The following is a 13741-nucleotide window of genomic DNA, read 5'->3' on the forward strand; positions in this document are numbered from 1 at the left end:
TCGTACAAGCGCGTTGACTCGCTTGGAACACTTGGCAATAAACATTCAATGCCAATTATCTATCTACTCATAATAAAATGAACTTTTCTTTAATGGGTGATAATGAAATAGTAACCCCGCTTGCGCTAACGGTATACACTGGCGGGGCCAGTGAGGAGTGATAGGTGAGAATGAAAAGGCAGGTCAATTAGCCCATCGTGATTAATACACACTTTTTTTAATTAGTAGATAATGGAATGGTAACACCACCTGTGTTAATAGTATACGCTGGCGGGGCACTAGTAAGGGATGATAGATGAAAATGAAATGGCAGGTCAATTAGTCCATCGTAATAAATATACTTGGAATTCAGCACGATGGTTTCCAGAGTGACCACGTAGAGATCGACCTTATGGGGCATATTGCTAGCTATGGGACTGATAGTCCGTGTTACTAACAATCCCTTCAATAAAATGAACTAGGAATCGTTATAATTTTTGCATTTATTTGCAGGTGTGGTGGCAGAAAGTGGCACACATGACGAATTAGTTCGTAAACGGGGTTTATACTGGGACTTGCTGCAGCAGCAGGGTCCAAGCGAAGCGATAGCGTGAACCGCTACTTAATCAGATGCCATTTTGTATCCGCGGTACTCCGCCATGTTGTGATTTCCGACCACCTTGTGTGAGCGGGAAATTGTGGTTATAATTCTGCGCCACGGTCGCGTGTCACGTGACCTCAATACACAGTGTACAGTGTAACTTTAATTAAAAACAATTCATTATAACGATAGCGCAAGAAATAGTTGACTACATACATACATATATAAGTCGTTAATTTGTAGAGATTAATAAAATTACTCAAAACTAGAGAGAGAGAGCTAGTTATGTGTTCATTAGCTCGTTATTTAATTGTAAATAAAATATATATGCACACCTCAACGCGCACCTGTTGTGTGCCTCGGAATACTAAATACACTTTTATGCTAAAATGTTGAATATTATTTTTTTAGTGATTGATATTATATATTAATTTTTATAATATTTTTTAATCGTTTACGAATAATCATGATAAATAATAAGTAGATTAAAAAAAATAGGTGCTTACTAAGTCGAAATATCGCCTGAGTGACTAGTGTGAGCCGTGCAAAAATTTACGGTACGATTACGTCAATGATATCGTCATAGTCGTACAATACTGACGGATCTGACAAAGATTACATATAAAGATCCGTCAGTATTCTACGACTGTGACGATATTTGTAATATATTATTTGTGTTAAAAACTCGCAGCGCCTCTAGCGAATAGGTTTGGCAACTGAGATTTCTATACAAACTTATCGATGTAAACATGAATACAGTAATACACATATATCTTTGAACGACTCACACTGGGGACCCTGTATAAATAGGTATATTAATAAAATATAAATTTATTTAGTAACCAATACAATTTATGCACATAGCTTTTTTCAACCGACTTCAAAAAAAGTGGAGGTCCTCAATTGAATTCTTCAATTATTTTTTTATATTTATTACTTAATAACCCCGTCAGTTAAAAAAATATTTAATTTTATTTTTTAAATCAAAATATCCGATTTAGCCACGATTGAAGTCGGTTATGGTTTCTTTTTTATGAGTATTTGTAAAATACAATCCCTGAACTACTCGGAGGTACCTATTTGATTAGTCGTAAACTGTGACTGTGATTATGTTTAATAAGTAATTTTTAAGTTTATACGTTTATTGTACAAATAGATTTAATTATTTTTATTTATTGTAATTTTAAAACTGAGTTGCATCTTCAAAGTTCCTATGCAACATCGAGCATTGCACAAATACCTACCTACTAACTACCTAATGCACTTCGCAGTAGGTATGTAATTATTGAAAAGCGATTGGTGATTCCTGTAACAGCAGACACTGCATGAATGCACTTTTTTTTCAATAAACAGCGCCAAACGCGCATAACATGTGGCAAAGGACGGTGCATTTTAGTCCGCAAACTGGTTGCTGTTATAGAGATTCAAAAAGGTCGGACAATGTCGTACTGGGTACCATGTTATGGGAAAATATCATTTTACATGAGTATCACCAGAGGGAGACTTTATACAAGTCGTTTGCTTCAGCACCTCTGTCCCATTTGTATTTCTACCGTAAAGCAGTTGTTTGCATGGCTGTGTTTCAGTTTGAAGGGTGAGATATGGCAGTGAATTTACTGGGTACAGAGGAATAACACCTGAGTCCTCAGGAATGACAACGCATGGGAGGTATCACGGGTCAAACAGTATACTCTGTTATGTCCATGGTACTGCTCATGTCTATAGGCGACGGTTACCATTTTCCATCAGGTGGGCCGTCAGCTTGTTTGCCATTCTAAGTTGTATAAAAAAAATATGTAATATAATAAATTTATTATGTAATGAAATACAAAATGTTTAGTGTGTAGAGCAACTACTAACATGAACACGCTGACGATAATAAAACGAAATGTTTGTAATTGCAAGTGTTTTATTTTTTATTTAAATATCAAATAGATGATACAATAAACGATTTCAATGCCGACGTACAGTTTAAAGGGGGAATGTTATTAAATTTGTAGTTTGCTAGCATGTCAATTAGTTACGTGGTTTGTCACAATTTGTGGGTTTTAATGTTTAACATCACAGCTATTGTTTTAAGTAGGCTTATACAAAAACTCTAACTTCTATAGCTAATGAATATCGACAAAATCTGAAAGGCCGTCCGTCCGTTGCGATTGTCATCGGTACGGATGGACCATACCATAATATTCAAATTCAAATTCAAATTCAAAAATCATTTATTCATGTAGGACATTTTAGCCGCTTATGAACGTCAAATTTTTACATTATAATTTTATATTTACCCTACCGTCCAGTTCGGTATATAGATCCAATTGAGAAGAACTGGCAAGAAACTCAATTGAATTACTTTTTTTTTTAAAGCCAGTTTATTTACAATGTATATTTATATAGGTGTCTATGTCTAACATTAAATGAAAATTCAGTGCATGAACAACTATTGCCATGCACACTCGTCATTCAAGTAATCGTTTAAAGAGTAATAGGCTTTGCTCAGTAAATATGATTTAACAGATGTTTTGAATTTATTTAAGGGTAATTCCAACATATCCTTTGGTATCTTATTGTAAATTTTTATACCTATTCCCATAAAAGACCTATTAACTTTTTCTAAACGATACTTGGGGACAGCAAGTTTGTCTTTAAATCTAGTATTAATATTATGAATATTGCTGTTTTTTGGAAATAAGTCAAGATTTTTATGAACATATAGAATATTTGAATATATAAATTGAGAAGCAACGGTGAGAATATTTGCCTCTTTGAATTTCTCTCTTAATGAGTCACCTCTCTTCATACAGTAGATCGCTCGAACGGCACGTTTTTGTAATATGAATATATTCTTAATATCTGCCGCTTTTCCCCATAGTAATATTCCATAAGAGAGTAAACTATGAAAATAACTAAAATAGACTAATCTAGCAGTATCAGTATCAGTGTACTGTCTAACTTTACGCACGGCAAAAGCTGCTGAACTTAGTTTCGCTGCAAGGCTTTGAATTTGTGCACCCCATTGTGTTTTATTATCTAGTGTGATTCCTAGAAAGACAGTAGATTCTATAAATTCGAGAGATTCGTCATTTAATTTAATATTGCAATTAGTATTAAAACTTTTAGATAGAGAGAAATTAACACATTTTGTTTTTTTAGCGTTTAACATAAGATTGTTAGTTGTAAACCAGTGCAGGAGACGCCGCAAAGCACTATTTACATCGTCATAATTATTAGTCATTCTATTAACTTTAAAAATCAATGAAGTATCGTCTGCAAACAATACTATGCCGCATCTATCCTGCATGGCATATGGGAGATCATTAATGTAAACTAGGAATAAAAATGGACCGAGAATAGATCCTTGAGGTACACCCATTTGCACAAGTGACCCGTCAGACGTAGCGTTGCTAATCTTCACTTTCTGTATTCTATCAGATAGATAAGATTTTATTAAATTTAAAGCATTGTCTTTGACGCCATAAAAAGCAAGTTTTTTTAGCAATGTATTATGATCAACGCAATCAAAAGCCTTAGAAAGGTCACAAAAAACACCTATCACATCCATTTTAGTTTCCCATGCAGCAAATACGTGTCTAAGCAACTCTGCACCTGCGTCTGTAGTTGAACGACCTTTGGAAAAACCGAATTGACTATTGTGGATTAAATTATTTAAATTGAAATAACTGACAAGTTGCATAAGGATTATTTTTTCAAAAATTTTACTGAGTGCTGGGAGTATGGATATAGGTCTATAATTTATTGGGTCACTCCTATCTCCAGATTTAAAAAGCGGTATGATTTTACTAATTTTCATTATGTTAGGAAATTTACCTTCATCTATACATTTATTGAAAATAAAAGCAAGAGAGGGCGCAATAATTTCCATTATACTATCCAGTATTTTAACAGATATACCCCATAGATCCTCTGTTTTTTTATTATTAAGTTGTTTGAATATTTTCATTATTTCTACTGATGATGTATGTCTAAAGTTAAATACAGCTGATGACTTGCTAACATTGTCTGTTAGTAAAGTTTCAGCAGCAGACGGGGAAGATTTTAGAGCCTGTGTCGTAATTAATGGAATATTAGTAAAATAAGATTCGAATGTATGCGCGACCTCTGTGTCGGAATTTACCAATTTGTTATTAATATTTAAAGCTATTTTGCTATTTTGAAAATTAACTTTTCCAGTTTCGCTATTTATTACTTTCCAAGTGGCTTTTATTTTATCTTTAGATTTAGTTATTATTTTACCTAAATAGAGAGACTTAGCTGTATGACAAACCTTTTTAAATATTTTCGAATAAGATTTTACATGTTCATGAAATAAGGGATCGGATATATAGCTTCGTTTTTCGTAAAGTTCGTAAAGATTAGCCCTAGACTTATAAATACCAAACGTGGCCCAGTCACAAAACTTTGATTTTACACTAGTTGAAAATGTTTTTGTTTTAAATTCACTGCTAGCTTCATGTTCAATTAAATTAAAAATATGTTCACATACAATGTCCGGGTCATATTGAGGTACTATGACACTAGATATTTTATGTTCAATTTTATTTTTAAAACGTGCCAAATTCTTTTGTGTTATTTGTCTGCATGTAATTGTTTGAGTCCCTTTGGATCCCTTAGTTTCAATTATAACTTTTTGTCCGTAATGATCAGATCCAAGACAGTCGAAATTCATTTTCACCTTTACTTCACAATTACAAAAAACATTATCTATACAAGTGGCAGAATTTCCTGCGACCCTAGTGGGTTCTAAAAAAAGATTGTGCAAATTAAATGATTTAAATAAGTTAATCAATCTTAAGCTTATTGAGCATTCCGATAATAAATCAACATTAAAATCGCCACATACAAATAATGTTTTATTCCTCCGTGCGACTCGTCTCAATGCTTCCTCCATAGCCAGTTCAAAAGAATCAAAACAAGCCGATGGCGGACGATAAACGCAAATTATTATACAAGTAACTAATTCTACGCAAGATAGTTCAATTGTTTGCTCAATAGAAATATTTACAATGTCTTGACGGTTTTTATATTCTACATCATTTTTTAAAATAATAATTGACCCGCCATGAATGGCATTGTTCCTAGCAAAAAAACTAGCTATATTATAATGTTCAAAAGGACAAATTATTTCATATTGTTTAAGCCAATGTTCTGTCAGACATAACACCTGTACATTGTTAGATTCTAAGAAAAGACTTAATTCTAATTCTTTGCTGGAGAAGCCACGAATATTTTGATGAATAATGACCATATCCTGTGGCTTAACCAATGTCGTAGATGTTAGTTTAAATTAACACATGTCACATTATTAGTATAATTACTAATATTACTAATTAAACCCGTTATACTACTTATAATGGGATCATAAATGTTATACGCTAGTAAACTAGCAATAGTCTTTTTTTGTTTTTTAGGAAGATAAAAATTACCTCCCGTCATATAATAATTTGTAACAAATTTGTTACTTTCAAAATAAAATATATCATTACAATGATATGTCATCGAATAAATTAAATTATTTATACTATAAATGAACTTATTCTGTTCATTAGTCAGGGATTGAGAGTAGGGAAATGCGCATAATAATATTTTACCTATACCAAGCTCCACTATATTATATAATGATTTTATTAAATTAACTATATCAGATTTACGCATATGCAAACAATTCCCTAACGCTATTACTAGGGTCGTGTGAATATCATATTTTTCATTTACTATATTTTTTATAATCTTATATATACCTGATCCCGGAAAACAATTATTTATTACTTGTTGCGAGAGGCAGTTCGATAATAAACTACCTAAATCCTTGCCAAATTCATCTGAATAAACAATTGTTCTCCTGATGGTTTCATGTACAGTGCTGCATTTATTTACTTTTGTACTGTTTCGTGTGGGTAAACATGAAACGTCTGGTTCCGTGACGGATGAGATATCAATGTTCAACTGATTATGGTGGGACGGTTGGATATAGTTATCAGACTCTGGTGAATTACAGTGACATCTATCCGTAAGAGAAACAAACCGCTCCATGTTGTAGTTACCCAATTTTATTAAATTATCCAACTGATCAGAATATTCATGTATTTCATTCTCAGCTGATTCGTATTTCAAAGATAAATTGGACAACGAGTTCTCTAATAGTTTAATTTTTTGTGATAATTCATCTATTTCTAAATCTTTGTTATATATTTTTTCTTTACAATTATTTAATTCTATTGATAAGTCAATTTTTTGCTTCCTAGTAATAATTGATTTTAAACACTTTTTATGACTTTTCACTAAATTTTCTGATTTTCGAATAAATTTATTTAATTTTACATATTTTTTTAACTTCTTACTACTATTAATAGGTACTTTATTAGGACTATAGGAGCTTGGTGTATTTGTCAAATCTATGGTCACAAGGGGCAGAGCAGATGTTTGATCACTAGTAGTATTTAACATTTCTGTATACAGATCCATGGTCTCGTTATAACTACTCAACCGCCTGTGATCCAACAAAGATTTATTTTGTGATTGAACTTCCTCAAGGTGCCGCTCTAGATGAGTGATTTTCTGCAATGCTGACTCATATGTGTCTCTGCACAGATCATATTTATTTACAATTTCTTGAAGTTTTTCTTTTTCGATATGTAGAACTTCAAAGTCTGTACTGATCTTCACTAGGTCATTCTTCAGAGCCACATATTTATCAGACATCAACTTAATTTCAATCTCACTTTCATCTCGTTCCTGTAATAAGGCCTTATTTAATTCATTGGATTTTTTTAACTCTAAGAGTGTCACCTTGAGCTTAGCATCAAGATCACATGCTCTGCGGGACATCATTTTTAATTATTATGTTAAATATCTATGAAACAAGACAACAATGAATATTATTCAATAGAAGAAATACAGTGTTGAAAGTGCGCTATTTCCCTTCAATAAAATAATACAATAAATAATTTAATAATAAATAAATAAATAAATATTGTTAGTAAAAACTTTAAATACCAATACTGTTACAAAAAAAAAAATAATTAATCTTATATATTACCACTACAGTAAATATGTCTTAATTTGTCATATGATATCTAGCAATGGCTATGGATTACTAATATTGTATTGTTATTTAATAAAATACATAAGTTTAGTTTCGTACAGCTATTTGGAATATATTATCAATATGATAATAAATAAATTTTATGAGCTGTAATTATTGCAATAATATTTTATGTTAGTGGGTAGTATTTTTTTTTTTTTTTTTCCTCTCAACAACAACAACCGATCTTCACTATCGAATATTTGACTTTAATATTATTGTTTATTTGTAAATGGATATAGTAATAGTGAAGTGTAATAACTGTATTTAATTATTAAAGGAGTCAATAGAAATCCAAGACTTCTATTGTAAATTACCAATACTTTGACAGTTGGCGGTCCCACAAATTTTGTAACGTAGATTTCTGTCACAAAGAAATCACAGATTTACACACCAACAACAATCGACGTTACTTATGACCAAAACTCACTGATTATATACACTAGTATCGTTATTTCACAAGTAATAAATTAAAAACAATAAATAAATAAGAGCCAACTGACAAAGACTGTTATCGGCAGTGTTGCCAGAGAGAAAAAAAAAAAAAAAAAAAAAAAAAAAAAAAAAAAAAAAAAAAAAAAAAAAAAAAAATATTCATAGAGGTACATACTTATTACATGTACAACAGCTATTTTTTCTTATTCCAAGTGAATATCAAATGGTCCTCGAATGGGCCTCAAATCGACTAGTTTCAGGTGTCAGTACTATTTTGAATAAGGTACCATGGCCATTGCTGGGGGGGGGGAGGCATTGAAGGGCTATATTCTACATTAAAACGAAAGGCTCCAAGAAAATTATATAGATTTAATTTTTCGATGTTTTTTTTCTACCAAACAGTTATTTTGCCCTACCTTATACTTGGGTCTAGCTACGGCCCGGTAAGGTACTTAAATTTAATAAACTTTCTAATAATGAAACTTTAATAAATAGACCGACTTTAAATAACTATCAAAATGTACGAAGACTAAGGCCCCAAAGTTATACACTACGAATAGTCTAAATACTAACGTGGGGTTTCAGAATGTCTATATGTTAAGAGCTCGTGCCTACACCGCACCACGGTGTGCAGCGTGAATTACTAATACAATAATCGATGCGTTCAAAACTTAACTATTACTAGAGATATATTTAGGGGGAAAACAACGAGAATTATTGAAGTCTCCAACATTAGGTACTGGACTTGACAACTTGTCTTTTTTATAGATTTATGTTCGTAACACACAACTATAATTACATATGTATCGATAAGATACACTGAAACAGATAAAACTTTATCGATGTCGGTAAAATCGTCGTGTCATCACCAGCACAGTACTAAGCCCCCACATGAATTCCTCAGCCTCATTAGTAATAACTCTACAAGAAAATTATCACCTTACTGTCCCCTCCCGGTCCATATCGTTTACCACCACAACCGATATCAGCCCCGGCTCCGTCACACGTACAGCCTTCAACTACTCTCTCTACAGCCACTCGACACTACAACCATCTCAACGCTCATAGAGACAAACACCCAGTCAAAGTAACACAAATATCATAATTAAAGCACGAAACATAAATGAAATAATAGACAGGGTGAATCGAAGTCGTCAGCGGTACGCATAAACTGAGAATCTACCAACTCTATACAATATGTTAAGATATCTGTGAGACAAAAGTTAAATATAGACAAAAAATGTTGAGTCTCCGAAGCGTATTAGTAAGGGAGGTGCAACATTTTATGTCATCTGTCGCTTCATGTTTCTTCGGTGGATATGTTCAGTTCCGCTGGTAGAGCACGCCCTTCAAAGGTGCTAACGATTTCGATATCATCCTGCACATATAACACATCCAGTCCTCTTTTAATGCCATACTCTCTTCTCTTCAATATACTGTCCCAATTAATTTAAAAAAAAAAGTAAAAATCTAATTATTACAGTCAACAAGGACAACTCTCAACCAACGTTTTCCACCTATCAAGACACATCAATAACTACAGTGACATAGAATGGACGGACTACAAAACATTGAAAAAAAAAGAAAATATATAAAAAAAAAGTTTTAGGAAATTATTAAAATTGTATAATATTATGTATATGGTTCCTATACATAATAATATAGTCGACAGTCAACGAGATCAACGTTTGGTCCGATTCATCCGAAGGCACCGCCGGCCTCATCACAAATACTTTACATCGCCGCTTGACACCTCACTCGGTACAATGTCAATAACAAATCACAACTAAGGGGACGCACGTCGCCGCAGGACGACGTCAACAAAACGATGCCTACTTTATACATAAAGTAATAAAATTAATGTAAAATCGGAACATTGCAACTTTTTCGGGGAATCACATAGGCCATTTTAAAATATTCTCCAGAGTTTAAACCTTATGGAATATAAGGAAAAATTTATACAAATTGATACAAAAAAAAAAATTGCTAAAATTAGTTGTCAGTAACATACCGCGTGACATATACGTTCCAATTACAGCCTCATAATTTAAATTCTAATTGAAATCCTCCTCTTAGATTTTAGTCTAATTTCCTTCTTTTTTTAAATCTACTTTCACAACCTGCAGTATTCCCGTATTTGAGCAACCTATCCCGGACCCGTCCTGTACAGATACTGTCTACTCTACCGCACCAAGTCGTATTCACCAACGATCTCGCCGTCGGCATCGTGGTCGTCGTGGTCGTCGTGGTCGTCGTGGATGGCGGCGAGGACGAGCGCCTGCGCCGGCGCCAGGAACACGGCCGGCAGCTGCGACAGCCCGGCGCTGCACGCACCCCACGATTGCCAACCTAGCAACATACACTTATAGTATGCACTCTGGTCGACACACACCTCAAGCGAATATTCTTACGGAGATAGTGATACAATGATTTCAGTCAAAGCAGACATTAAATAGCGTTGGATGCGCCTACCTCTAATCTGTATACTACTACCAGGCCGATCGAGTGGCTTTGTACTTATTTCGAGTGTTCCTTTTCTCGCAGTGTTACACTGAGCTCTGTTGGTTGTCCCGCAGCCCCGCCCGTCGCCCGTCGCCCGTCGGCCGTCGGCCGTGCGAGTGCCAGTGGCGGCGTGTGGGGCTGCGTGCGTGGGTTACCGTGCGCGAGCGCCTTGGGCACGGCGCAGGCGGCGAGAGCGGCGGCGTCGCGCCGCGCCAGCAGCCCGCCGCGCCCGTACACCCAGCACCACGCCGCGCTCGCGCACACGTAGCTCGCCTCTGCGGCACAACACACGCCGCTACAGACCCGCGCCGCCACACGCGACCCACGCGACACACGCGACACACGCGACACACGACCGTCGACGCCGACACTCACCCAGCGTCAGGGTGACCAGCACGTCGCCCACCTGCAACCCGCCCTCCGCCTGCCTGAGCCGCTCGCAGCAGTCCACGTAGAGCAGCAGCAGCGCGGGCAGCTTGCTCGCGGTGGCGTGGTGCGCCTGTGGCCGGAGAACACCCAGCGCGAACGGAGTCAGCGTGCTGAGAACGGTGCTGACGACCCCGCCCAGAGGGGGGACCGTTGCTCGACCGCACTGCGACACGCCACGCCAGATCACAAACAATATTTTATTACGCTCATAGCGGTGAACAATAATACGCTCGCAGGATTTGGCAATGTTATAGCAAAATACGTAACAGCAGTAGTGCTGATATCCTAGCATGTTCCAATGCGATACGGCCGCAACTTACAATGAGCAGCATGGTGAGCGGCTCGGCGAGCAGCGAGCCGGCATAGTTAGCGGCAGTGAGGGCGGCCGCGTGGGGCCGTGCCAGCGACAGCGATAGCCACACGCACGGGCCCCCCACCGACGACACCAGCGCCCTAACAAACGCACGCGCAATGAAAACGCTACATGATCAGATATTGCGGGGAAGGAAACCGTCTGCACGGGTAGCTCTGCTGGCCTATTTTCTGCTGTCAATCCTATTGTTTGCGTGGTGTATTTCGTATTGAAAGATATGGCAGTAAAATTACTGGGTAAAAGTACTTAATGTCATAATATACGTGGGCATACACTTGTATGCGTACACTCATTAGCATCAGTGTTGCTGGCCTATTTGTAATTATTAGTCTCTTATTGTACATCAATATCGTGTATACCTGCTCATATTGTGGTCCTTCGAGCCAGACGAGGTTACAATCGTAACGCCACGGTTACCTACGGACAGCGACTCACCCCTTGACGAGCCGATGGTCCAGCCCGTCCCCGAAGGCGGCGACGGCGACGAGGCAGAGCGCGGGCGCGACGAGGTGCGCGTGGGCGGCGCACAGCAGCAGCAGGCGCACGCGCGGCCGGCCCGCGGCCCGCAGGCGGCGGCCCGCCGCGTAGTACACGTACCACAGCGGCGCGTACCACGCGTACTCCGTGCGCAGCGGGCCTGCAGCCGCCGAACACACACTACTTATACCGAAGATCCGAAAACAAAATACGAGCATTCCTCTTTTTTGGAATTCATACATATTGGTAGTTGGCCCATCATGACAAACTCACTAGAAATTAAACACAATGGTTTCAAGGGTGAAGTGTGAAGATGATCTGACAAGATGTATTGCTATAGTCAAGTTATTAACAACCCAACCCCCCCCCCCCCATCCAACTTCTTAATTGACTTATTTATAGTACTAACATTACAGGATTATCACCAATGCTTTATCAATTATAATAATTCTTATTGAATTTCAATAGAAGAAAAATATATAAGATTGAAAAAATATAACATTTAAAATCTAATCGGGATCAGATTGATTCTGTTCAATAAACACTAAATTAAATTAGTGAAACTATTTGCTAATGTGACAATAGTATTTAGGTGAGGGCACACATCTGTCACAATAGTTCTTCAAGTGTAAACTAAATTACTATGCAATCATTGTAAAATGGGTGTACAAGTAATTTAAGGGTGCCACAGGCGTCACAGTGTATGCTGTGAGGTCCATGAACTTGTCCACATTATTCATGTTTCAGATGGTTCATATACAAGTATTACAAGTCATATACAGGTCTGTTTGTCATTCAAATTTGCATAAAAAAATTACTAGATATAACAAAATATAGTTAATTCTATTTGTTAAAAGACCCAAATTATATCTACATATAAAACTTTGAACCAAGTATTTTTGGAAAAAACTATGTAGGTATATCTAAAGCAAGCCTATACAGCAACTATTTAGTAATAATTTTTGAAAAGAATATAAAAAAATTATTAGATTAAGAACTTAAGGAAAAACTTTTAATCTAATAGCATTTTTTGTATTCTCTGTCTTTGATTCTCTGTACAATGTTAAATAATATCTTTTAAATCTATATATTTTAAATGTATGTACATCATATAACTGTTTGTAATTACTATTTATATTGTTAATATTGCACCTGCAGAGATTATTATATTTATTTAAAAAACTGTGTGTCAATTTAAATGTCTGATTACTGTCTGGCGATGAAAAATACTCACAAAATACTGATAATGCTCACACCAGTCCTGCCTCGTGCTTATGCTCAATAAAACTCAAGAAGTAACAAATGCCTCTAATGATTATTGCTGTGAACATTTTTTCATTTTATCTTATCAAATTATGCAAAACATTGTTTTTGTAAGGTCTCTCTAAGCAACTTTAATCAAAGCAACTGAATTATTATTTTGTTCTACCCAATAAGTAATGTTTTAATTATATTTATAACACACAAATAGATTACTAGTAATTTTTTTTTTTATAATTGTAGTAAAATATGACTGTGTCATAAAATGATTTGCTATGTTAATAAATAGAATATATTGCTTGTCAAGAAATATCAAAAATAATGAAATAGAAAAAAAAAACTAGGTACATAATTAGAGAAATACTTTAATATGTAACTAATGATATCTAATTATAATCTATGCATTAATTTTAGATATACTGACAATTTGTAGTTTTCCAGTATAAAGTCTAATTAAAATAAAAGCTAGTTGCAAGAAGTTATTGGAAAAAATTATTAAACCAAAGCATTTTCATACCGTTCTATTAAAAAATAGTTCTTGCAACAAGCAATAGAAATTTAAGATTAAAACTTCAATTACGTGGCT

General features: G+C 35.6%; 2 protein-coding genes across 3 annotated transcripts in view; one reads left to right on the plus strand and one right to left on the minus strand.

Moving 5' to 3' along the window:
• LOC113514407 (multidrug resistance protein homolog 49-like) overlaps nt 1-2478 on the plus strand; it is a 37509-nt gene extending 35031 nt beyond the window's left edge. Inside the window, exon 27 of the mRNA XM_026898491.3 lies at nt 493-2478. Coding sequence (XP_026754292.2) covers nt 493-593 — 101 coding nt within the window. The 3' untranslated portion in view covers nt 594-2478. The remainder of the gene's footprint in view (nt 1-492) is intronic.
• Nucleotides 2479-8274: 5796 nt separating this feature from the next.
• On the minus strand, nt 8275-12491 carry LOC116412819 (uncharacterized). Of its 2 annotated transcripts, XM_031908238.2 has the most exons (5): nt 11854-12488; nt 11366-11498; nt 10992-11208; nt 10772-10891; nt 8275-10463 (listed from the first exon to the last, which is right to left on the minus strand). In XM_031908238.2, exons 1-5 carry the CDS (start codon nt 12135-12137, stop codon nt 10297-10299), a joined length of 921 nt encoding a protein of 306 aa, XP_031764098.2. In that variant the 5' UTR covers nt 12138-12488; the 3' UTR covers nt 8275-10296. The 2 variants fall into 2 exon arrangements, with proteins under 2 accessions (XP_031764098.2, XP_031764099.2); XM_031908239.2 differs by lacking the exon at nt 10772-10891 and having other exon boundaries at nt 11854-12491.
• Nucleotides 12492-13741: the final 1250 nt, after the last annotated feature.

Source organism: Galleria mellonella, unplaced genomic scaffold, assembly GCF_026898425.1.
Source record: "Galleria mellonella isolate WM207_F2 unplaced genomic scaffold, CSIRO_AGI_GalMel_v1 utg1650, whole genome shotgun sequence".
Lineage (NCBI taxonomy): Eukaryota > Metazoa > Arthropoda > Insecta > Lepidoptera > Pyralidae > Galleria > Galleria mellonella.

Bases quoted from the DNA above. Each gene is read 5' to 3' on its own strand.
- LOC116412819 (XM_031908238.2), bottom strand. From the start codon at position 12,137: ATGTATGAATTCCAAAAAAGAGGAATGCTCGTATTTTGTTTTCGGATC. The intron at 11,499-11,853 runs GTGAGTCGCTGT...TGCGTTTGTTAG, and splicing joins GACCATCGGCTCGTCAAGGG to GGCGCTGGTGTCGTCGGTGG. The intron at 11,209-11,365 runs GTAAGTTGCGGC...GGCGTGTCGCAG, and splicing joins CGCTCACCATGCTGCTCATT to TGCGGTCGAGCAACGGTCCC.